At 40.4% G+C, this 26,990-nt stretch overlaps 1 protein-coding gene across 1 annotated transcript; it reads right to left on the bottom strand.

Annotated features, from left to right (window-relative positions):
• Positions 1 to 1,212: 1,212 nt before the first annotated feature.
• Positions 1,213 to 26,585, bottom strand: LOC147799818 (methyltransferase-like protein 27). Its single transcript, XM_087133626.1, has 5 exons — positions 26,198 to 26,585; positions 5,442 to 5,564; positions 4,789 to 4,924; positions 2,508 to 2,600; positions 1,213 to 2,111 (listed from the first exon to the last, which is right to left on the bottom strand). Exons 1-5 carry the CDS (start codon positions 26,342 to 26,344, stop codon positions 1,909 to 1,911), a joined length of 702 nt encoding a protein of 233 aa, XP_086989752.1. The 5' UTR covers positions 26,345 to 26,585; the 3' UTR covers positions 1,213 to 1,908.
• Between the last annotated feature and the right edge of the window lie 405 nt (positions 26,586 to 26,990).

Raw genomic sequence — 26,990 nt, 5'->3', positions numbered from 1 at the left:
CTACGTCTGATTTGTTTTGAAAGAAACAGAAACAGACATTGAATAGGAATTGATTATAACTAGAACTAAATCTGCAGAGCCAATTTGGCCACGTACAACGTGCCGAGTTTCGTCAAAAACTGACGTAGGTGACTCGTCGGAGGGTCGTGTGCCTGCTCAAGAATTAGAATTCGTTTGTGTGCCCAACAGAAGTTAAATTCTTAGAAATGTTTAGTTGATTGGTAACTTGTTTGAATATTCATGATTGGAATAAACCATTCATGTTGTCGTTGAAAACTACCGACTATGGGATACCTGTCAGCACTGGCACTGAGGGAGTCCTTCTTGTGCTGCATTTCAATCAAAGAAACCTTATTTTTTACAGTTTGATGACAAACACACTTTAAATGAGTAACATGACATTTATTATCAAAATGGTGTCATAATTTGTCATACCTTGTATATTCTAATCAAATTGAACATATATTTTGCGATTTTAAACTAAAGCAAATGAAAATGAATACTAACTTCCGAAGGGTCACGGTAAAACACAGATTTTCAGCGAATATTTTGTCAATCCGAAATCCCAGTCACGTATTTGTAACATTTTTAATGAGACGTAACGCACATTCATTGATTTGAAGGATGCAAAACGAAGTCGAATGCTTGTTATTGCAAAATTGAAACCAGTTGTTATTAAATCGTTTCAAAGTCTACGCTAAACTGAAGTTTTATTTTACGTAACGACCTGCCATGAATCCCTTTTGCCTCTTGTTAATGATGTATGATAAAACAAGTTGCTTGGAAATACTGGAAGAGGCTAGCTTGTAAGATGTATCAAAATCCGAAATGGGACGCCTTTTTTTTTCAAAAACTGACGAAGTTTATCTCCTTTAGGCAAGAGCGTAATGATACCGAATTTCTGAGTGACAGACACTGAGAGAAAGCTGTATTGTTTCTGTGTAATTGAACCTGTATGGCTTTTTTGTAATACAGTTGAACGGGAAGATACAGAAAAATCATAGACTCTAAGTTTGCTGACAAACACAATATAATCCTTCATGAGTAACATTACATTCATTATCAAAGTGGTGTCATGATTTCTGTAGCCTTGTATATTTCCAATGAAATTGAACTCAAATTTTGTGAATTTGAATTACAGCAAATGAAAATGAATACTCAATAACGACGGTTTACTGTAAAAGACAGATTTTAAGTGAATAAAATTGGACATGGGTTACAATTTGCAACGGATACGTCAAATCGATAGCCTAACTGCTTTTTTAACCTCTTAAATGAAACGTAATGCACAAGTCATTCAATTATTTGAAGGATGCAAAACAAAGTCAAATGCTCGTATTGCGAAAATGAAGCAAAGTTTCAAGTCGTTTACAAAATCCACGCCAAATTAAATTTTTGTTTTACAAATTAAAACAGCACCTTTTCCGAAATCGGTCAGTACAACCTATATTACCCAGTCTGGCCTTGTTATGCAAAGTCCGACACATCAAAATCCGAAAACATACAAAATGTGTATTTTGCCGTGGAAAAGGTTGGGGTATACAGTCAAAATCCCCGCAATGTTATTATTCGTTTAAGAATCCAATACTAAATGGGAAAATATTTCACTTTCTTTTATGATTTGGGGTGTGGCTTTTTTCTAGGAAAACAAAGTCCAAATATGCACCAGGTCTGATTCAGTAAATAGTTATTGTAATTCACAACAATAACGTAAACCTGGAACCCAAAACAAATAAACAGACAAAACACTGCACCTGGTCATTACTATGCAAGTAAACTGAAAAAGAAAGAAAGAAAAGAATTACAAAATAAGAGAGGACATGACGATTACATGCTAATTAATTAATTATAATTAAATTTCTTGACAAGCCTCGTCAGATCATTGCCGATAGGTCTGTGGAGATGTGCTTATATTACCTTCAGGACGAATGCATAGCAATACTCAGCTTTTCCATCGGGTTTGGTTGTGTAGTACACATTTCGCCTCTTCTCCAGGTATTCAAAGCGTCCTTCATCTGCCATCTTGTGAAGAGCGCCATCTAACTTACCGTTGCCGTAAAGCTCACATCGAGTGAGACCATATTCATAGGTGTCAAATATGATGTAACCCCCTGGTGACAATCAAAATTAATCCACAAATGAAGGAAAAACTCTGTTCACTTCATGAACTATTAATCATTCTTATTGGAAGCCTCCTTTCCACTGCTTTTATAACTGTCAATGAAACCCCCTTTTCGGCTATTTCACATTCAATGGTTAGATGTCACTACTTCCGAATCTCAAACAAGAATTAACACATTTTATTGAAATGTAAGGGCAGGCACTTTTGCACTTCGATGTTTTGAGTATTTGCAAATCTTTAGCCTGTTTTCGTAACCATAGCTCTTTGTCTTTCACCCCACGATACGTCCAGACATTTCGAACTTAAGTTTGGGTCAGTGTACCGCAAATATCAAGGTACATGCCTCCAGCGGCTTCAGATTGTCAAAAGGAAAGAAAGCTTTTACCTGGCTTAGTGATACGAATCAACTCCGGAAAACAGTCAAAACCAACGTGCATGCTTCCAAACACTGCGGAAAAGCACACCCCGTCATACGTGTCTATGTAAAATGGAGACAAATAGTTTTCTTTCTGTTAGTCGGTAAATTTAATATTTGTTTTGCTTATTTTGTTCTTCTACAGAACCAGTTTTGTGTTCGGTTGTGCGGCGGTTTTCCCCCAAACTAACATGTTATCCTCCCGGGTACTCTAGTGGTTACACACACTGGAAGGGGCAATTATCACGAACAGAGAACTGGTTTTCTAAGCCTGTCCGTTTTCGGCTGTATACTGACTGAGACTGGTAAGAATCGAGGAGCCCTCTGCCTAGAGGAATACGCAGAGTAACGCGCAAATCTTTGTGACTTATTCTGGTTCTTTCAATGCCATCATACCTTACACAAAATAATACACAAGGAGGGTTTGACCACCACAAACTATCAACAAGCAACCCAAACCTTTCAAGAGGTTTAGGGTTACCTCGTTAACTCAAAGCAATCTCTAAAATCTCACGCAGTTTTGAGATATACTTCAAAGCGGAGGATTAATATCAGTATAAAACCTCTACCCTGTAAACATCATTGCCGCACGCTACAATGTGGGACCTTGGGTTATATTATGTAGATATATATATCTCGAGTGCCACTGAACTCATGGATTCACAAGGTCGAGGAGCTCTCAGTAAAACTACTGGGTCATAGGCAACAAATCATACAGACTACATCTCGATACACTGTAAAACAAATTTCTGGCAACAATATCGCAGGTCTGACTACGATGTACTGCTCTTTTTCATATTAAACCTAATCTAACATATAATACATAAAATCACAAGACAATCAGCTCAAGACCTCTCATCCTGCAGGTTATGTGAGTTTCTACCACAGGCTCTTACGCTATTCAACACCCAGCCCATACAGCACCTCCCCGCTCAGTTAAACAGGTTACCTGATCCGACTTTACCCACAGCTGTGAACAAACGAGGCTTCTGTACAGAAGTGCCCCTAAACGGGGCCAAAATATATTATGGAAATATATTATGGTTGGCTTGTTATGGCTGGTTGTGTTCATTGTTCGAATCCTGTTGCAAACGATCAATTTTGAAAGGTTATTATATTCACAGCCACACTTTGTAACCCTGATGTACATGTATGATTTCATTGAAGGACAAAAACTCATTTCAACGAGACCTTGTATCAGATAATACCATATTACCTAATTATACTATTTCAGCCCCGTTCCGAACAGGGTCATTTCTATGTAAAAACCTTGTTTGTTAACAGCGACGGGTATATAGTGAAATCAGGTGCCTTCGGCTTCGCCCTGCCAAGGCAAAAAATTACACTGATCTCACGACTTTCCGTTCCGGACGGAGGTCATACGATTCAAGAGTATAACCTCCTCCACTGAACGTAGTTGCCAATGATGCTTCGCCTATTCTTCAATATCTGGACCGCAACTGATGAGAAAGTGGGGTTTGTGCACGTACACAACTGAGGGTGCACTTAGGAACTTTAGCAAGACAAAAAATAAATGAGAATTGCCACCATGGGTGTTGACGGTAAACGGAATTTAATATGGACAGGATAAGTTCGGAATGGAGTGTTGGTCACGTGGACATAGGGCGATACAGGACCTTGATAAGAAGAGTAGTCGGAATCATTGGGTCTGGTATCCTACTGCTGTACTGTGAATCGAAAATTCGCTCAATGAAAGCATTTCTAAAGTTTTTGTCGGCTTACTCCCAAGTTTATGAAAAAGAAACGACTCTCAAATAAAAAGAAAATTTGTAAAAACAAATATCAGCCTTTTTCATGCACAAAATAATGCTGCGTTGAAGTTTTTTCCTGAACACAGAAATTCACAACTAAAAGTATCAAAATACCTTTTAGAATAGGAAATGAGAAATCAAAATTACGTTTAACCAAAACAAGGTGCATTTTAAAGAACTGTTGTAAAGGTATATTGCCTAGAGTTTTAAAAGCCCGCTGCGCACATTCCCAAAATGACCGGATTACCGGTAGGGTTTTTGTCATCACTGCGGTAGATCTTAAAGTTACTATTACCCTGTTTCATGATCAACCTATTTTCGATAATGAGAAATACTGTGACCTCGTGTACAGTCACATCGGTCCACGTTTTCAGTACATGTTTCACTGTTCTCAAGTACGATGGTAAGCGTCCAGTGTTCCGGTGAAACAGTCAAATCGTTAAGGGTCTGCGGCAGACTTAAGAAAATTAAAATCTTACCATCTGAAATGGGCAGACGATTTGGCCCCAGTAACTCGGAGTAGAAGGTATTGTACACTCCCTTCTTTTGACTGATCTCAAGCGATTCCTCAGATGCATCGAGGCCGTGTAAGGTGAGGTAACCTCGTCCTTTCAGCTGCAGATGCGGTCACATGGATTATTTTCAAAAACCGTAACATAGGATTGTTGGGAACCTACAAACAATTCTGTCGAAAACGATGCTAGCCCCTGAGTGGCTACCATACCCTTCCACTGATACATTCTAATTGATGTGTGCATGCGTATCTAGAGTGTGAAGGCAAAAGCTTGAGTGGCCTACTGAAAATTTTCAGGGGCAGAAACCTATAGAGTAGCTGGAAGAATAACAACAACAATAAACGACAACAAAAACCACAAAATAAGAAGAACCACCACCGCCACCACAACAACAAACACTACCCCATCCCCACCCCCAACACCACCACCACCACTGCCCACCACTACAACAACAAAAGGCAGTTAGAGTAAAAGTATCGATTTGCAACAACCACTGCCTCCACCACAGCCATCACCAAGACCTTCAACATCCCATAACGAGAAAAGCTGACAACGACAATACACAACAAATCATGTGCAGCTTCTCCAGGCTGGTATATTTGTATACCCAATGTTACCTCTTGGCCTAGGAGTCCTGTGCCACATCCAACATCAAGCAGTAGACTTGATTTCTCCGGTATATATCTCGATACAAGATCCGCAAGTCTCTTGTGACCAACGTATCCGAGCGTGACCATATTCTGAAAAATAATAGAAATACGCTGCTTATATCCAAATGAAATGATCTTTTTATTCCCTGCTTCAAATTCACACGCATCCCCCATGACGAGCAGGAGTGACATTTCGCTTAAGTGAAATCAGTGCTTTTCATTATTTCAGCACAATAACAATGATTTACACTGATGACCTCTAGAATTTTTACAATTTAAAAGTCCTTGAATGATATTGATAAATTAAATGTTTTCCATATGTCTTAGAATTAGTTTTGGGACATCTCAGTAACGTTAAAATGTCTCCCCTTTCTATGAGAAGATAGCTGCAATTTTTCATCAAGATATCTTGACTATGAAAGCTTCATTTCAGGCAACATTTAAGATCTATTCCAGGTAACCTTTGAAACATTTAAAAGACACATAGGCTTACTTCTGCCTCTCTAGCACACTGACGTTAATGATTCAAGATATCTTGAAAACATCAAATTGAGACATCTCTGATGTTTTTTTACATATCTAGAAATCATTTTTAGATATCTTCAAATTGATTTAAGATACTATCAAAGCATACAAATACAATGTATAATCTTTATTGGCATACATCCAGATATTATAGCGTGGGGGAGTGTGGGGGAGGGTGCCGTAAAAAAACAGATATTGCATACTCGGAGGTTAAAATGCTTTAAAATAAGGTTGGTTTACTGCATACAATTCATACCAAAGATACAATGGAATTAATACAACTGGACTTGAAATCAAGTTGGTAAAAGGCCGGGCGTTGTCTACCTTCCTCGCGATGCTTACTCGGTGCGGTGAGGCGCAGGAACGGTCAGTGCAACCTTGCTCCCCAATGTGCGTGTTCCGGTGCCCAATTATATCGACTTGAACAATCTGCAAGCCCTTTTGTGCACAAAATAAGGAGCTTGCTACCAAAATTGGATGGAGCACAGTGATTGGCTAAGAATCACGATTAGACCTTTATAAGTATTTTTGGGGCTATTTGATTGGTCAGTTGAACGTTTCTAAATAAGCAACAACAACGGTCTCGTTCATAAAGCATCGGTTCTTTTACCGAACAAAGAAAGTTAATAGATTTCCTTGAATAACTATGCATACTTTGTCTTTAAACGCTCTATTAAAAGGGTTATTAATGCAAAATATGAAAAACAAAACTGACACTCAATCAAATATAGACCTCCCTACAGATAGACTTACGGGATTAAAAATTCCGTGGTCACAGACTTTCGGGGTCATTTTCTGCAGAAAGTAACCACAAATTGGTTAATGTGTTTTTCAATAACCAAGTTTATGAGAAAATTTTGACCACGGAAGAAACAGTCACATTAATTTGACATTCTAATTGGTTAGAAATTTGTCAAGCCATATCGCCAGGGCGAAGTGATACACACTGTTTTGAGGACATGTCAATATGTCCTTTTCAACCAAGAACGTTATAAAAGTGACGAGTGCGGTTGCAATTTAAGTTCAAAATTGTAATTGGTAATGAAATAAGTTTTAATCCCCAAAAAGTCTGATTTCAGGATGTATATCGCGTGAAATGTCCTGGATCGGACGCTACGCCAAGTTTGACGCGCCCTGCGTATAGGTATGCATGCTCGTTTGGGGCTGCAAGTCGAGATTTTACCAGATTTGGCGGTAATGGAGAAGTTTCTGACAGACTGGGGGGTTCGCCGACTACATTTAACAGTTTAAAGGTACCTTTCAGAGAAACATTGTTAGTGTGGACCTTGTTAGATAAAAGCGTAACTGAGGAAAGTGTATGTGTTAGGCCTATTGTTACTTAACATGTTACACTGGGCACATGCTGGGGCGCTGGGGCACTACTTCTACGCCATCTTGATTTTCTCGTGCTGCCGAGCTCCTTCTTTTCGCAATAGGTGAGGGACTTTATTTAAGCTACTCGAGAGAGTCAAGGGGCCGAGCTTTTCAAGGGTGTGATCAGATATGTTAGACTACACGTTGGATGAGAGAATGCTGTTGTGGCCTAGACCCTAGTCTTGGCCCAAGACGTCAGTGATCAATAGCTGTTTTATTTCTGTTGAAAAGCGCCCTCGCACAACTAGATTTTACTTACTCTCACTAACGTCACTAATGTACTTCGAAGTTCGAACAACATAGCGGCTTCACGCGAGCACGTACCCTGTCGATAGTGTCTGGTTTGCAGGAAAGCATTAGTGACATGTACGACATAATTTTCAATCCGTACTAGACATGGAATTACCACTCTTCTAAAAGATATCGTCGGGGACTACACTTGTGCTGCATCGCATCATGTTTGCGATATCTGTGGCAGAAAAATTGGGAAAACAAAATCATTGTCTGACCCCGCGCAAGAAATACGTTCTCGTTTTTTTGGAACTCACAATGAGCATGCTGCTTGAGGCCAAATTACTCACACAAGCGGCAAATAAACCCATACACGCAGCAAGAAAACGACAACCAAATTGCAGTGCGGGTACTTCGTCCTCGAGTGGTTTCTAAGGACGCTTTCCTGTACATGATTATGGGTCACCAAGAACAGCATCCTCTGTGATATCCTAGGCCTAACCTTGTCTGAGTATCACCGTTGTACTCCGTGCTAACTCTGTACGAACGTTGTGTTGTCGTGTCTGTGTTGACGGGACTGCAGACAGCCATGATGCATGTGACCATACCATGGTGTATTATTGAGGTCATCGAAATTTATTATGCATGCAGTTTAGCGAGTGCTGATTGGTTCGCTTGGAAAGCCGAGGGAAAAAGAAAGTACAAGTTAAAACGCTGCTGCAAGATTCTCAAGACGTTAGTGCAAACTGGTGCAGTCTACTTATGAGTCGTTCGGGGGCGCACTTTGCACCGTGTCCACTTTCAAGCACTAACGTCTTGAAACCAAGACTACCTAGACCCATGAACGTAATGTAAATCCCTCCAGTGAGAGAGCGCAAGACCAAACAACCTCAGAAATCACGTGATCTGATTGTTCTACCAACTGCCTCGCATCACCTGATCTTCCTGACTTCTCTTAACTTTTCCCCACCTACCTTTTGAGAGGGGTGTCAATCATGGCCCTGGCAGTGACTGAAAGGGGGGGAGGGGATATCCCTCCTCGTATACTTGTGCACAAAACAGTACTACATATGTTAATAAATGCAATACCTACTCTCCTCTAAAATACTCCTCCCCCCCTTTGGAAAATGTATCAGACCATTGTCTGGGATAATTGAGAATGTGTCTGGAAGCTTATGGTGTACTATTTACGACACACATTTCTCTCTCTCCTTAGCCTCCCTCCAGGCGACGCAACTACACGACGCGACGGCACGACGGCTCCCTTGCCTCGTGCCGTCGGGTCGCACCGTCGCCTTCTTGCCATTAATTTTGTACACACACGACGCGTCGCGTCATGCGTCGCGTCGTACCGTCGCGTCGTGCTGTCTTAGGTCCTTTCCCTGTTGCATTTTTTTTCTGCCTAAACGTCGCCCCTTCCGTCGCCCGTCGTGTCGTGCTGTCGTTCTTCGCGTTGTACGTCGTGTTGTGCACCGCGTCGCCTGAAGCAGGACGCGACGCACGACGCGACGCGTCGTGTGCTGTCGCCCTTTGCTTCATGGTGCTTATAGAGGGCACCTTTACTGTTTTCTTTCATTTCCTTCCCCTGGCCCATGCTTGCGCAGTACATGCCATAGGTACCAGGCCTTGATTCTGTTGTTCTTTTTCGTGGATTCTTTCTAACTTTGTGTTTTCATTGAGAGTGAGTTGTTAAAGAAAACTCTTTTCCCTTTTTTAAAATCAAATGTAATCAGAAAGAGCTTCGCCGACTTATCAACATTGCCTTCAGGAAATATATAACATTAACGTCAGCCACAACAATGTTTTAGCTATTCCTGATCTAATTCTGATTTTCTAATAATTATTGTAAATCCAATCTAAGATGCAATACATCAATCATTATTACGTGCTTGCAAAAATGAAACATTCGGATCTGATGAGAAATTATGCACAAGGCCAAACAGAGAGGAAGAAAAGACACCGTCAAAATGGCAGTAGGATCTATAGTGTTTTATTAAGAAACACGCTGGCGGACTAATATCATTGAAAGTGTGGTGCTGATGAAGTTAACGAGGAAGTCTAAACTGAAGGAAGACTGAAGACTGGATATTCTGAGGGTAATGATATAGTGCAGGCTGGATGGTAACTACCGAAACCTGTTGTCAAACTTGCGGTCGTACAATAATGCAAATTGACTGGAGGAGGGGGAGAACTACTTGGAAACTGCTGGCATGGCAACAGAGAAATATTTATAAGGTTACAAATCTACCACGAATGGGAACTTCATTAACGGTCCTAAAAGGAAACTGGACGGACATTCGAACAAGGATCAGCCGGGTAAATTAAAAAGTGACGAATTCTGGGCTTACACTTATTATGCGAGTACACCTACATACGCAGATTTTCTTTTTGCTAGCTTTCATTTTTTTCGATAAAATATGACAAAACTAATTCATTTTCATGAACGGAAAAAACACCCCCCAAAAAACAAATCAACGCCTACGGCTCAGGGCATGTATTTTGCTTGCGCGTTAGACGGAAATGAGAGAAAACAAAAGAAATCATTAACTGGGAAATTAAGGAGTGACGAATTCTGGGCTTGCAGTTTCCACTTATTTTGAAAGAGCAGTTCCTATTTATTTGGATTTCCTTTTGCTCTTTTATCATTTTTTCAATAAAATATGACTGAAATTGATCCCAATTAATAAATCAATCAGATAAAAACAATGAAAAGTCAACACCAAAGAGCGACTGTGTTTATTACCCATGAAACGATCGCGATAAGCAAATAGCTGATGTGAAGACGACCAAATAGAAACCCAAATCTCGCAGACTGAAACAGACTGAAAATCGCCCACTGACACTGCATTGAATGAGCCGTAAAATGGGCTAATACAAGGCATTTTGAGTCCCCACTTTTTGGGTGGACCGTGGCGCCAAGGATACGGTGGTAAGCCTAAGCCTCTAGTACAAGGGCCTAATAGGCCTCGGCTAGTCCAGGCCAGAATGCCAAACAACTGCGTCCGGATACTTGCCACAAAACTAGGCTATTGTTTGGTGTCTGTGACATCCCAATTATTCCGGCCGAGCTATTTAGCATCAACTCACAGAAGCAGCTTCAACAAAACGTCAACAGCTTATATACCTGCACCCTCTAAAGATTTCAAAGTGGTGTAATCATATTTTACAGACTCTATTAACATCTGCCACTGATGAAGAAAGAGCGAATGTCCTGCTGGATTCTCACAGGAAAACAAAAAAAATTCGCGATGTATTGTGGCCGCTATCTTTATTTTTTTTGTTGTCTACACAAAACAAGCTGACGGTCGTTCGGGATTCGCAAGAGCATGCAGGCCTGAATTTTTCGCTCAAATGTCATTTCGATGATGTGATATATTGAATATGATATGTAAGAGCCTTATTATTATTGTAAACAACTATTTGCATAAAATGCTTGAATAATTTGTTGATTATTATATACATTTCTGGTAATGACACCAAGGATTCTTCAAAAGTACCCTAGGCACTGTAGCTTGCAAGCCTGAAGAAACCTATAGAGAGGAGACAATGAGAAGCAGTTACAGTTTTAGAGGTGGGAGGAAAACCCCAGAGGAATATTCTGGATAGAACCCACGGAATCAGGTAGGGACTGAAAACCAAATCCACATGTGGACCGGGCCGGATTCGAACCCGGGCCACAGAGGTGGAAGGCGAGGAAAGAACCAGTACGCCAACCTGACTCCCCTAAGCCAACCTGACTCTTGTTGACGCTAATTAATCTAGCGTGACCCAATTATTTAGTTACTACAATCGGCTGCAAATACACATTGATCCTTAGGCCCGATTTCACGGGCTGCATAAGGACAGGTTTCCTACTTTTTACACAAACATTAACTTTGCTTAGGTTAGAGTTATCCCACCAAGTCACTACTCTGTGAGACTTATAGAGTTAACATTTTTCATGGGGTTGTAATGCTGGGCCTTGAGAATGTTCAGTAAACATGTTAGATTTTTAAAAAAAATACTCAGTCTCCAGGTTTCACGGCCTGCCACCTAAGCCTCTACCTCACAGGAAAATGTGATTAGAAATGCGGAGTTTGATTTACCAGATCAGTTACCACAAAGACTAAAAAAAACCAAAAACAACAACAACAACAAAAAAACCACACCCACGCGCATAGTGTTATGACCCTTCCCTCCCCCCAAAAAGCACTAAAAACAATGACCACATGAAAAAAATAATATTCTGTATGACTTGGAGTTCTTCAAGTAGGATTAATCTAGGCTGGTAAAATTTGGTTTTCACAAACATTTCACGGTTGCTGTGCCAGCCCAGCACAAAATATTGCACAAGCAAGCATGAAGATTTGTTATTTCATTAAGTTAAGCAGACGTTCCCACCAAGGTATGCTTATAGGCTCGCCAAAAATGCAATTAGACAACGGAACATATCATCAATTGGGCAAGTATAAAACCAGGATAAAAAGCCAGGTAAAGACCTAAAAATGAAGGTTTATAAGAAAGAAATAAAGAAAATGAACTTAGCATCAGACGAGCCAGGTTCAACTGCTAATCACGTGATAAAAAAATAGAAATTACACATTGGTTTCGTCAGGGTGTAATTTACACAAGAGACACGATGCTCATTAACAATTAGAACCAAGGAACAGATTGTGGATAGAAAATCTCTAGTTTATTTATACAGATAGATCAATGAAATATGACACTCATCCTAAAAAGACAGTAAATAAATCATAATATAACCAAGTATATTATTCATTTAATTGATAAGATAACTAGTGACTTAGATGCCTCATTTACCACAGTTTGCATTTTCCTGGACCTCTCCAAGGCATTTGATACAGTCAACCATGACATTCTTTTGTCTAAACGCAACCATTATGGTATCAGGAGAATTGTCTTGGAGTTGTTCAGGAGTTACCTTACTAACCGTAAACAGTATGTATGTATTTATAGATGGTTGTCAATCATCTTCTTGTCAAATCTCCCATGGAGTTCCTCAAGGGTCTATTTTGGGGCCCCTTTTGTTCTAGATTAACGTCAACGATTTCAGTAAATCCTCTAATTTGTTTTCCTACATTTTGTTTGCAGATGACAGCAATCTTTTTTACAGTCATAATGACGCCAGTACACTATTTGACAGAGTTAACGAAGAACTAAAAAGGTTTTTGCATGGATTGAAGCAAACAAATTGACAATCAATCTAAAGAAGACAAATTTTATGCTGTTCAGTAACAAGCCAATTAAATATATCCTTGATATATTTATTGATGATATTAAAATCTCAAATACTGAGTCAACTAAATTTCTGGGAGTGTATATTGACGAAGATCTTTCTTGGAAAACACATATGTATGTGTTTGATTGTATCAAGGAATATAGGTATACTATATCAGTTAAAAGCATTTTTCCCCACAACATATTTTACTGACTCTGTATAATACTCTAGTTCTACCATATTTATCATATGGCATACTTGCATGGGGCAACTGTGGAATTAGCCTAATATATAGAAAACTTAAAAAAAAAAGCATTGCGCATTATCAATTCTACATCTTTTCAGGAACATAGTAATCCTTTATTTTACCAATGTAAAACACTAAAAGTCAGTGATATTTATTATTTCCAGCTAGGGACCCTCATGTATCAAGTAAATAATACTAATGTACCCAACTACATCAGCTCAATGTTCATAAATAATGATAAAATCCATTACCATTTTACAAGGCAATGTAGTGAGTTTCATTTCTCTTCTGTACGCACGAAACTTGCAATCAAAACAGTTAAGCATGAGGGTCCCAAGCCGTGGAACTCATTAGGTTTATTAAACGATTTACCCGCCTTGTCGCTATTTAAACAGAAATATAATGAAGTGCTTACTGAATAATTACAAGGGAAATAACTGAGCCTTACAGGCTACAGATTACAGGTTTTATTATTTTGTCTATGAATTCGTGTACACGTACTTATATACACTTTTTCTTTCTTAATTGCCATATCTAGATGATTTATCTGTAATGTTTTTGTCTTACATGTCCAGTTATGTCTGTATAGGGCCCCTACTCGACAAGCTGTGCTTCTTAGCGGTCCCTCCACCTTTGTGTGTGTGGAAATAAAGTAAGAGTAAAGTAAAATTAAAAGTAAAGTTAGTATCTTATTAGCTCTATGTTTCAGAAAAACAAGTAAACGGCACAACAAAACAGTAAAGGTTTGGTTGATGATTAGGATTTGGAGTAAATACCTTTACCTAAAAGTGATTTCAAAACTGTTTTTTTTTGTTTTACAGAAAACGACGGGATGACTTTGCCTGTTTAACAAGGACTGGGCATATAGAAAAACAGAACAAGAATTCTGTTTTGAATTCATTCATATATTTATGTATTGGTGCGTCAATAGGTACCCGGATGGATGCCAGCCAGTCTTAAGATTTTTTTGTAACTTGTAAGTTGTACTGGCAGTATAATTCTCTTTGTTAGGCTGAACGTATGTCGCTAGCCTGCCTTGTAGCTTCTAAAAATAGCGAGTTGTACCGGCAGTATAATTCTCCTGGTTAGGCTGAACGTACGAAGCTAGCTTAGCTTTTCACTTCTAAAATTAGCGAGTTGTACCGGCAGTGTAATTCTCTTGATTAGGCTGAACGTACGTAGCTAGCTTAGCTTGTCACTTCTAAAAATAACGAGTAATACTGGCAGTATAATTCTCCTGGTTAGGCTGAACGTACGTAGCTAGCTTGGCTTGTAACTTCTAAAAATAGCGAGGTATACCGGCAGTATATTTTTCTTTGTTAGGTTTGATTGACAGAGAGCAGTAAACTGAATTTAGTCATGCAAGCAAACGTCATTAGAAACCGGGATTGACACCTGAACGTTTAGGGTGTAGACATGTGCAAAGTTAAGGGATACGCTTGTGTCTTCTGCAGTGTTTGGGGTTCACGGTTCAAAACGTATCCTCTCACTACAGTAAATAAATAGTCTATTTCTAATTAAAAAATAAACTGCGTAATTAAACATACAATGGCCCGGTACTACCTTTAACCACATTTAGAAGAATGCTATAATTTGTTGAATAAAAAATCTCCACCAGAAGCGTCTGTGAAAGTGAAAATAAAAAAGGCAGATGTAAACACGCCAATAAAAGAATAGAAAACGGATTTGTTAATTATCTTGATTGTTGTAAAAACTATACCCTTATATAGACTTTGAAGCTGAGAACTGTGAGGGTCAATACAATCAACATTTTGCTTATAACAGGCCAAAGTCTAAAACAAGCAAAGTCTTCAATCAACTAGGGATACAATTGACAGAACACCAAGTAGGGCGCATAGATTTACAAGTTAAACCAAGTTTTACGAGGCAAGATATTGAGGGGGCAAGTATTAAGGTCGTTGGTGGCGTGTGTTTCCAAGACCTGAAGGAAGACCAAACGCGGAACAAAGTCAGAGACCTGTTTCAAGTCTCGGAAAAACACTGGAGCGATGCTGAGAGTTCACTTTGTAGACTCTAGACTTAGAAGAATCGAGAAGAAGACCGCTGGAGGGCGCTCTCTTTTATAATAGCTTTATAGTAAAAGAAACTTTAATTTAAATGAAAAATCAGATAGAAACGCATTCTCTTTATTTGACCGAAACGGGCAGACTTTAAAATTGAAACACGTCATAAATAACTCAATAGGCGGCAAAGTTGTTAGAGTAAAAAACCTACTGTTTGAAGCTGGGTATTGTAACGTGACTAATGCCACTGAAATCGAGTAGGACAAAAAACTAGACGGCAGACCCGCTGAGAGAGCACACGTTAACGGCAGACCGACCGAAGTAGGTATTGCCACAGAGCGTAGAAAGGAAACAGAACCAGAACTAGAAGTGGTACATCCAACTGAAAACTCGCTGGTATAAGCAAACAGACGGGGTACTCTCGGAGAGCTGCTCACATCCATCGCTGCGCAAATCGAACAATTGAATCAAGAAGTTCAAGCGTTAGAAGCGCAGTTAGGAAAAAGACGAACAGACGACACACGAGCACGTTTAGTTGCAGAGATCGATCCAACCCCCCAAAAAAACGAATCAGCGTCACTGTATAAGAGACAGAGACAAACCACATAAAAGATTTATGAAAATACTGTGGCAACAGAGGGCACCCCCAGCCCAGCCTACAAGAGACCAGAACCAACCAAGAAGAGAGAGAAACCCCATTATAGCAAAAAAGCTTTTTCTCACGGGGTTAGATCTTAGCTCATAACTAAACAACAACTTTTGTAAAACGCGTATATAATAAAAAGACGAAAATGAGAACGAGATGAGAACGAAATGAGAACGAGATAGTTAACTTTAATCTAACTTTTTGCTTAGCAGTCAGTCGCAATGACACATTGCGCATGAACGCATGAGGCAAGAGCGCGTGAGTCAACGCACGTTTGCTAACGTAGACGAAGCTTTGCAACGAACTGCGCTGGGTACGAACAGACAAACCACTGGAGTTACTGTGAGAACTGTGGCTTAGCGATTTTTACGTGCCCTCCGAAGACCAACGCGCTCGCGATCTCGTGTGGTTTTTGGAGGAACTGCCGTTGTCGGTAATACCTCGCGTATTGTTTCAGACAGCTTTTTTTTTTTTAGAGTCCCCAGGCTACTGGAAAGGCGAAAGCGCTATAGAGCACTTGCACAAAAACGGCTTCGATAGGAGCGTGGTGAGAACGTCGTTAGGGAAAACCGCCTTAGCTGAAGAGTGGGTCTTGCTATATGACACGCAACAAATGGATGTGTTGTATTTGCCTTAGGGTCGAGTTCGCCGTCACACGTATAAATACGCGTTAACGGTGGTTGACATTGCTTCTAGATACAAAGAAGCAGAACCTCCGAACGCAGGTCTCCGTTGAAGTACCCACGGCAAGTACAAGTAGACGCTGGATCCAAGTTAAAGGGAGAGTATAAAGCGCTGACGAAAAGCAAAGGCGTTAAAGTGCACGTAAGTGAGCCATCGAAGTAAAGTTTAACAGAATTCTATCCGAAAGATTGTTCGGGTATCAGTACAGGCAAGAAATGCGAAACGTCGGCAGGCAAAACGTTGAATGGGTAGCAAGATTACCCATCGGGGACCAAAAGATATTTGGAGTGTGGACGTGAACCTAATCAAAAAGCGCAGGGGGCAGTTCAAAGTTTCGTGCGAGAAGAACTTCAAGTGGTATCCAAAGACCTGCTACCGTTGAGCTTGAATTCTGTAGTGAGCATAAGCTGCAGTATCTACTCCATTTGGTATAAAAAACCGTTTAGTATGCAGAGGACTCAGCGACAATTTGTTTTGATTCATGGTATAAAGCCGATGTTTTTCAGATCGAATTAAACGTTGTTGAAAGAACGTCGGTTCTCGCTTAAACACTCGTAACTTACTTAGTGACGGCTTTTGCTTTTTTTAAGCAGAGATGATTAACGGTTAGCTGAAATACATCTTAGGTCGGGTGCACACACATTCAGACACGAGTTTACCGCCAAACTCGTCTCTAAATTTATCGATGACCTTTTTGTTTTGTGGATCGCATAGCGGATGCTCGATTGAGTAGTTGAAAAAACCCAGCTAGCCTTTAAATTCTTTCAAGTCTGCGTACATGTCTTCGGTATACACCGCGATAAGCAAAGAATCGGTGTCTGTATACAGCAAGCGCACTCTGTCTTGGTAGTCTTGTTAGTTGCGTGTAATAAAGCATGTACAGTACATGGGCGTAAAACGCCCATGTACATGCTTTATGATTTATCGATTTATCTTTTTGTCAAGGAGCAAATAACCGCTGACTCTATTTCTAACGTTCTCTGTCGTTTTACGAAAATTCTGTTGCTCATGAATTTAAAAAAAAGTCAGAGTTGGCTTGGGTGCGAAATTTAGTGTTTTTGTACATGTACGATTGAACCCAAGGCTCCTGCTTAACGCCCAAACGCGGTGTACTTTTTGTAGCGTGAGTCCTTGACGCAAGTACACTGTACAGTTGGAACGTAAGATAGTACACAACATATACTTGCGTTCAGGCAGACGCGCACACGACTGCAGGGCTGGATTTCGTGTGCTCTGCATGCTCAAGCAAGTCTCGTTGACACTCAGACACCAAATCCGTGGGTATCTTAAAGTTCTCGGGAGCCAAAAGAAAGTCGTTAAGCGAATCATGGAGGTCTTGAGGATAGTCGGGGTGCACTTCGAGTAGATAACCGATGTCTGATTTTAAAGAAGGCGACAACACGTGCCCTGTGTGGTAAACCTGTCTGTTTTTTTGACCCAGCAAAATCTGCGGTAAGGCAACGGTTGCGACATTGCCCACCCGTACAAGTTGCTAGCGTCTACAAGTACGATACAACAGATACGACCGGGGTTTCTGTTTGTCATAGTCGGGCAAGTATTAATTGTTTGCTTTAAAGTACCCACGCTAGAAATACCACTCTCTCAAAACAAGTGCTTGTGGATGTCTGTGAGCAGCTCTAGCTCGACGCTAGAGTGTTTAAGCAAAGCGTCCCAAGAGAGACCGGGTGCCGTATAGTAGTTGCCCGGGTCTATACCGTAGTTGGCTTGATACGCCTTGCGGCAGTTTTCAAACTCGTCCGCGAGTAATAACGTGTCTGTTTCTACATAGAGTTATAGTGGCCTAAGGTCTTACAATCGAAAGTGGTGAAAGCTCGTTGGGCTTTGGCATAGTCTTGCTCACTGACAGTTTCGTGTTTGAGGCTACTGTAAAACTTTGTTTGCGGTGGCAGCTGCGTTTCTTTAAACGTTTCAAACGAGCCCATGTATTCGTAAGGATAAACCCCCTTTTCTTACAGAAGCTCTGTTTGGTTGGCAAAATGGTCCCCAAGTAAAGAAAAAGCATTTTCTTGACGGGTTTTGACCGACTTGTCGAGCGAAGTCGCCATAAAGTGAAATGAGCCGATGAACCTGAGTTGCCCCGAGGAGAAACTAATGTACTTTTCGGAGTTTTAGCGATACAGGGCAGGTCGCCCAGGTTAAAAGTAGAGGCGCCTCTGAACTTATGATAACTCCGAATTCTTGTTACCTGGTGAGTATAAGAAAACCACCTTCCCTCCTGTAAAATAATTTAGGTTTCAATAGTGTAGAGGGGGCTTTAATCGCTTGTGTCTGTGTCCACTGTGACCTCTGCCTCTGTCCATTTCTCTTTGGCCTCTTTCCTGTTCTTGCGCATTGCTTCAAGTGACTGCCGTTTTCTACATATGTAGTCAAATTTAGACCCTCCTTTTGTGATGGAAACTGTCTTGATTACGGAAGCTATAGCTTGAAATTGAAAGTTGGCTGTAATTGTATTAATGCTCTGTGCATCTCTGTTTCATCATCTTCGGTTTTGAAGCCGGTTGTCCAGTTTGCGCTTGGTTGGCTGTGTCTCCTCCAATGATGGCCCTCCATCTCATCCGATCCCTGACATCCTCTGGTCTTGCCCCCAGCAGTTGCATGTCATGTCAGCGGACACGACTGTTCGGGACCTTCATCTGCAACTTTGTCCATCTTTTTTTACCCAGCATGAATCCTCCTTCCGCATACCATGTCAGTCTGCTGCTCTTCACAGCCTTCCTGGTCTCTAGCTCTTCAAGCCACCCCAACTCTCCGCACATCAACAGGATCATCCTCATTTTGTACCTCTCTAACGCCATCTCATGATCCTACTGTTTACGAAATAATTAGAAATGTTCACGAAATAATGTAAACAGTTTAGTATTATTGTTAGATGTACATGTACGTAATGTGGCAGTATGACAAAACTAGAACGGTTTCCTTACTAAGTGTCGCAAAATGAGTGGTTTTGCAAGAAGTTTCTAGATGTCTCGAAGGGATTGTTCTAAAAATTGGTCATGGAAGCCACGCATGTAACTTGGAACGAAACGAAAGGAAACGCAATTAAGACTTTGTACAGTATCGTTCAATTTTCAGTGGAATATGTATGAAGGGAAAAATAACCGAACAATGAAATAAGCAGATCTGAGGGACAGTTGCTTGCCTGTAAAATCTTGACAAGCAGCTGACTTCTGGTGAAGTTCTAAAAGGTTTTGATGTACATGTGTATGTCATGCTTGCCTTTCCTTTAACTTCAAGTTCAAAGCAACGAGAAGAACCTGAACAAGCTGTGTTGTTCACAGATTAAAGCCCAACGAGCTCAAGGACAAGGGACATTAATTAATACAATTAAGACATTGTCATTATGTGTAAACTGTGAAAAAAGGAAAGAAAAGGTACTTACCACATTGGGGGTACTGCTAACAAGGGGAGAATATGGTTGTCAGAGTGGAGCTCGGAGCTGGAAGAGGTGATCAATGTACATGTACATGTACATACAGCAGGAGTGCATGGAAGGAAAATGCAAGGTGCAGTGGTTTAGAACAGAGCAAAGCCAGAGGGAAAGTCCCAAAGGGGTAATATGAAATTCCTAAGGCAACCTAGGTCAGTGTAATGGGCAGTATTGCTATGGTAACAGTCGACCTTGGTCTCAAAGAGTAATAGCTAGGGTCATTTAGCGACTGTAGGGGACCAACTACACGTTCATTATTACCAAAATGATCTCATATTACCCTGTTGTTACTGGGTAATATTTGGGTTTCAACAGTAACATATGGAATTTGAAATTTTGGACAAATGATGCATCAAATGTCAATTCACAAATTGGTCTAAATTGGCCTTGAGCATGTTAAGTGATCTTATAAGTTATACCTGGTCCTATAACCTCAATGAATGACCAATTTCTAAAATAAGTTATAACGATTATGTTATCACGCAAGTAATATCATTTAAGTAATAACATGGTAATATCGGTAATATTTGGTCTTAGTTAAATACATGTAGTGGGCTTATATTACCGGTAATATCTGGTAAGATTGGTAATTGGTAACAACTTGCCCAGTGGGTAGGTTCCAACCCAATCCCTCTGATTAAGCTCGTCGATTTTCTGCACAGTTTTTTCCAAAAAAGCTAATTACATGGAGGTAAATGTGAATGTTTCTTACCTCTGTCGCAAGAAGCGCAGTGCATGTTCATACATGTACATGTACATCTCCACTGTGCAAAACCGCGCCGCGCCGGCTGTCGATTACATGTCGGGTTGAAACTTTTTTTTAACTCAAAAAGGCATAAGGTACCGATCAACCAATCAGAGAGATTTGTACACGAGGTAAAAGATGATATATTCAGCTATATTTAGACACTTGCAACTAGACAATGCGACCTCGTTTGACGAAGAAATGTCAGTATGGGCACCGAGAGTTCATCATTTTTGTGTGCAACGAAAGAATTCCTATTGGGTTGTCAACTTCCTTCCGAATGCAAAACTTAAAAAGACATGATGTATTTTAACCAGAAAATTGCTGAACGTTACTTAAAAAACTACACTGAATGGTGTGCAGTTTGGTCTTTGGTTAAAAAGATGCGATCTTCCATTCCAACGTACAGTTGACTGAAGTGTTGGACGGGCCTCTCATTTTGTAAACTTAACCATAATAAAGATTTTGTCTGAGTGGGTCTGTGAGCAAATGCGCGTAACTTTCGTTATGTCACATCTTGATAAATGAAATAAGTAGCAAATTGCCACCATCACTTTATGTCGGTTTTAAGAACTATGACATACGATACTTGTGTTGCACAGATATAGACTTGCTTGTCATACATGTGCGTATAAGCCAAAACTGTAGGCCTAAAGCATTTTCTTTTATGAGTGTGCCTCAAATGCTTTCTCCACTGTGTATTAGCTTGGAACCATAATGTGTGGTTTTGGGGCACTGCGTTTAACAATTTTCAGATATGTTTGCATAAAGATGTTCATATCCCACATGGCGGGTTCTTTTCAGTAGAAATTCAAACGTTTTGGCCTAAACATTCATGAATAAAGTACCTCTATTTATTGGTTCCTCCATTGTTACATTTAGGAGCAGAACGTTTGGAATAGAATTCATTCAGTAATCTTGTGTTGAAGTCCTTTTGTGTACAGTTCAGTTTGTCATGTATATTTTACCTCAAGAGAAAATTACTACATGCATCTTAATATACCAGTTGCAGTGTCCTGGATTTTGCCTGTCTCCTCACTCATGAAGGTTCATTTCAGGAAGCATATTTCACAAAGAGCAAGGGAAAACACTCTGCATCAGGATATTTGGAGGACAGGATTAGAAATGCTCATCGCAGAATGCCACCGCAACAAAGTCCACATCTGTCACCAGTGTATGTGCACACATTACTCGAAGTGACATGCACAGTGAAATTTCAGTCAAAATATACCAGTAACAAATGGCCGTGTTTAACCTAAAGCCTACAATCCTGGCCAAATCTCCCCCCACAGGCTCTCTCTCAATATGGGGTCTTAGTGCTCGGTCTGGGCTCCGGCTCCACGTGACAGTATTAACAGGGGAATGGGGACCATGGGAGAATGTGTTTTTTTTTGCTTTTGCTGCGGAAGCTCGCTGCGTGAACTTTTACTTTCAAGCTCTATAGGTCATGAACATTTTTCCGAAAAAGAAATGGTAGAACCAAACTGAAAGCAATCACCTATGGGTAAATTTCGATTTCTTTCGATTCAAATACAGTTTGTGCAGAATTGAATTTTTTATTCAATTCTTTAGATGACCCACAAACAAAATTACAGTGTCTGCAACTCTTCTTGCCAACTGGAAGGGGGAAAATATGCGACTGCCACACACTCAGAAGCCCTTGCTACCTTCATTGACAAACAGCAAATCTTCATTGAGTAAATATTTGTGTACTATATTACACTTGTTCAGGCTTTTTGCAAGATAAGGGAGTGTCTCAAAAATCTCAAAGTCCCTGTTTAATCTTCAGGCAACAGGTCATGCCTGAATTAACATGTATGCATATACATGTACAGACCATTTCAGGTCACTTTTACAGAGTTTTTCGGAATGTCTTTAGCATTCCAGAGTTTGGGATACCCCTGTAAAAAGAGCGAGCACGCCATGCCTGCCGTGTATAGTTCAGAACTAAAACCATTTTCTACTCTTTATCCTCTATGTGCTTACAGGTTGCTACCAAATTTGGTTGAGTCTGGAGATAGACCTCAACCATCTGTTCTTCTTCTTCTTTGAGGCCTTAGTCAACCATCACAGACGTTTGTCATCTTTGAAGGAAGAGCTATTCTGCAAAATTCCTCTCTCAAAGCAGTCGACGTATACTTCAAAATGATACATGTCTTTGATATGGAATACCCCAAGCATGCAGTGCAGCCCCACTTGGGAATTTCTTCAAAAGGTGGTGTATGGAGTAAAGGCTGGGAGGGGAAAAGATACCACATCACCTGCAGTAAGGAGTCTCCGTTTGCACAATTGTAGAGCTAATGGAGAATCTATTTCTGAAGATTGAACATTAAGAGAGGCTACAACTCTGTTCTTGTTAACTTTAAAACCCATAGCGATTGCAGTGTGCCTTTTTGTACACATGGACTGGCAATGATGTCACTCATACACATTTATTCACACCATAGTACCGCGAGTAATAAGCCTGAACAGGGTTGTGTTTCCTAAGGCCAAAGGCCAATGGATATACAACACTCCTCTGGCCACTTTTATGCATGACAGAACATGGACATGCTTGAGTGCTTCAATACATCTGTGTTTTATTGCATATTTTCATCGAAAACGTGAAATAAGAATGAGACTTTCAGATAAATATTTCAACTGTTTAATTCAAGTGTTAGCTACATAGTTAAAATTACTGTAATAAGGTTATAATTCAACTGTTTAATTTAGTGTAAGTCAAAGTTGTAATTATTCTTACATGTTTGAGTAACAATTAATTCTTAGGCTGTGTCATTTGTAGGAAAATGGTCTATGATCATCTTTCGATTTCACCTTTGCCTTCTGAAAAAGTAAATATTTTCAGTCTTTAGAAAAATACAACATATCTTATAGTCAATATTTGGTAATATTTGTCAGGTCAGTCCACTTGGTTGGGTTGTTGTGTTTTTCAGCTGTCCATTTTAATTTTAGACATAAAACTTTCATTGGTTAGGTCTTCAAGTGGCTAAAATCAATAAATGAGGCATTGATTCTGCTGTCTGATTTGGGTTAGGTGGAGGAAGTTACATCAAGGAGGCAATGGCCATGTTGGTTGACTCTGCTTGGTTCTTGGCGTATTTTGACTTGCTCTAAGATTACTCTGAAAACAACTCTAGTCGAACCATGATCAAAAGTCATCGATGACCACTCACACTCCAGTCTCCTTACTGCTGCATTTTAATTTACACAACTGTCAGCGATGCAGTTAAACTAAGCTGATCGTTCTTAGTTGACTTATTTTCAATGGTCCACAGTTGTCGAACTGTAGTTGATGATTTTTTACAGACCTTGTATTTTGGGTCAATAGTTCTGGTATTTATAACAAGTATTGTACAAAAATGTAAAATTAAGCAAGTGTATTTCAAATCAGACTTGATGTACAGAAATTAGAGTTGTCAAGGTCTTCCTTTTTATCTCTTAAAGTGAAACATCTCTAATCTGGGCAACTCTACTCATGTTCGAATTTTCCAGTGATTCTCCTGAATTTGTGAATTGATGTTGTCAGTTGCTACCGGTGACAACGCACAGTATTCCTGTCGGCAAACTATTATAACAACAAGCCCACAGCAGACTGCATTGCCCATAAATAATTATGAAACAACTAAACATGTTAATTAACCCAAATCTTTTGCAGTAATCTCACATCCATTTTATTTCACATCACATTTCTTTTAAACTATTTGTTCAAACTAATACTAGTGAGTTGTGTGTACGACTGAAAAATAAGATATAAACGGTTGCACCTCATGAACAGGTTTTTGAGTGAAGAATGAAGGATGTCATTTTGCGGTGTATTCCGATTCGTTTCCGCTTTTAATCTTGACCAGAGTAATGGGTCGAATTTTAGTGACCCTGGCCACGTTACGTGGTCAAAGGCTGTGACCACGACAGTACGCAATGTTGCAACGGAAGGGGGTATTATTTGACCACGGAATTTATGTTACATTTTAACCACATTACTAGTCAAATAATGACAATGGCTCGCGTTGTTTTCTGGGTGGACCACATCTCCTGAGTCAGTTTGACCACGGATGTCGTCAGTGCATAGTTGTCGACGATAACATGGTTTAAAAAGGGCCGCGACGCGGTTACTTTTTAACCACGCATTTTTTAAGAGTGATGGATGAGTTTGTTATATAGCGGGAGCTACTATTGAGGCATGCAGTGCAGTTGTCCCATCTAGAATTACGTTGATCAAGTCGTTAAGCGGACACAGTGGAGTCGTGGGCCGTGTGGTCGCATAGTGCGCAGACACCCGCTACAGAAAAGCCCACGCATCGTGCCGTACGGGCCGAATTAGCGTGGCACTCTGTTGGATGGATTAAGTTACAGGCAACGATGAATGGGCTCAGCACTTTATTATGAATACACAACATAAGATCTGCATTTGAAAACAATACACAACAGAACGGCAGGCCAGTAGCCTGTATTTGAGTGTCACCAGAGCGTGAAGGGTTCACGGTATTAGAAGGTCAGGTCGGGGTAAGTTCAAAATTTACGATGAATAGTTGAAACATCTGGAACTCAGGGGCAAAAAGTATTAAGGTCTGCCGCTTTCCTGCAATGACAGACCGTGAGTTGTGACCGTCATTCATGGGTCACGAAAGTTGTAGTCGTTTTCAGGAAACCTGTAGAAAAAGTGGCTTTGTTGCCCTCACTCCCTAGCTTGAGCCATTCTGGTCAAATGATTGTGGCAGGTTTGGTGTACACTGTTTGCAGACTGCGGGCAGTAGTCAACATGTGGCCATTTTCTGGAGAAAAAAGACCACTTTTCCGACGATTTCAGCAAAACGCCCCTTTCAGCTGTGACTCTCTTGCAAGTTTCTTATAGACTGCTTCCAATTAATTGGGGCAAAGGTGTTGCTCAATTTATGTTTTATGGCTGTAAACGTCTATTATCTACAAACTTATCATCTTGGGAGAGATGCATGTACCATAGCCATTGGCACACACAAGGGATGCATCCACTACGAACACAAGGCGAGGATTCCCTGTTTCCTCTATTTTCTACGAACAGTGCAATCTACACTCAGAATTCGCATGTACGAATTAACAGAAAAAGCGCTTTTTAGCTTGTTGTAGTTGAGCTCTGCAGACAAATGACACTGCGTTCGAATTGGATGCTTCCATATTTATATTAAACAGATTAAATCAGAGAAAACATGTTTTCCTTAGAGGTGCGCTTAATGACTGAAACTGGGGCAGGGATGTGTAACACAGTACCTACATGTACATGTAGTGCTCTCTGTTTGATAGAACCACACCTTCCATGGGTTCGGGCACCCGTTATTCTGTTTAGGGATTTGAACGTAAGTTGAGGGGGTCGTGGGGTCAAGTGGGTTGTTGGTCAAGGGGCTCATGGGGATCAAGGGGGTTTTAGAACAAACCCAAGTATTCAACTCATACACTCACGACCCAGAGCCTGAGATAGTGATTGTAGAAAATCGAACTCAAGCCCATACATAGGTGTACGTGGTTGTCGATTATCCATTGTCAACGAAAATCCCAGGTCACACTCATGGAGAACCGGGACGTGAACAGAAATTGAACCTGCCCTTACCTTGTCGTACTTGTTGTCTGCAAACCATTCTCCGTATATTTCGGATAACTTGCCCAGCTTCTCCTCAGAGGTGACCGACGCATTTTCGTGAAATAATCTCCTTCTTTCGGCCATTGCGTCTTCAGTTTGCTGTAACTCGCTGCCCATCTTGTACTATCCCTTGCGTGTTGCGTTTTTATTTAATATATCTGCCAGTGCGTTGTTTCAACAGAGCCTGTACAAAACTTGATAACCAGTCGTTCGTTTCTTTGTTTCTTTGTTGTTCGTTTGTTTCCTCCGTGAGATTGCGGGCCGCAAAACTTCCATACGGCGTGGTACAAGAAGTAAATTTATTGGCTGGGTTCAACACGTATATCACTGACCTGACAAAACGGATTCTAGCTGCATTTAGCAGCTATGACCTACATTTAAATTTTGTTTCCTGGAAAGAACCAAGTGTGTAGGGGTGTTTGCGGGACGGGGGCCTTGTCTTCAAAGGGCAATTTTCGTTCAAGTTTTGAAAATAGTGAAAGGCGACTAGGAGGATTCTTTCAGTTCCTTGCTTTGCAAAAGGGTGTAAAATCCCCATATTTATCCTTACCTGTAAAAATGTATTGCATAATCAATTCCAAAATAGGTTGGCCCCTACAAAGAAGACATTACCACCCCCCTCCATTGATTATGGTTCCACCTTTAGAACCAATGGTAGCCTTCCAGCTAGCAAAACAATTTAGACCTGGCTGGGTATTGGCCGGGCAATATAATGAGTCCCATTCCGCACATATGGGTCCCAAATGGGCTCGCACTGGACAAA

The sequence above is a fragment of the Acanthaster planci genome, linkage group LG02, assembly GCF_054643075.1.
Source record: "Acanthaster planci isolate LZ-2023a linkage group LG02, COTS_SCS, whole genome shotgun sequence".
Taxonomy (NCBI): Eukaryota; Metazoa; Echinodermata; class Asteroidea; order Valvatida; family Acanthasteridae; genus Acanthaster; species Acanthaster planci.
Note: the sequence above shows the minus strand (reverse complement) of the source record. Positions and strands in the feature narration are given on the sequence as shown.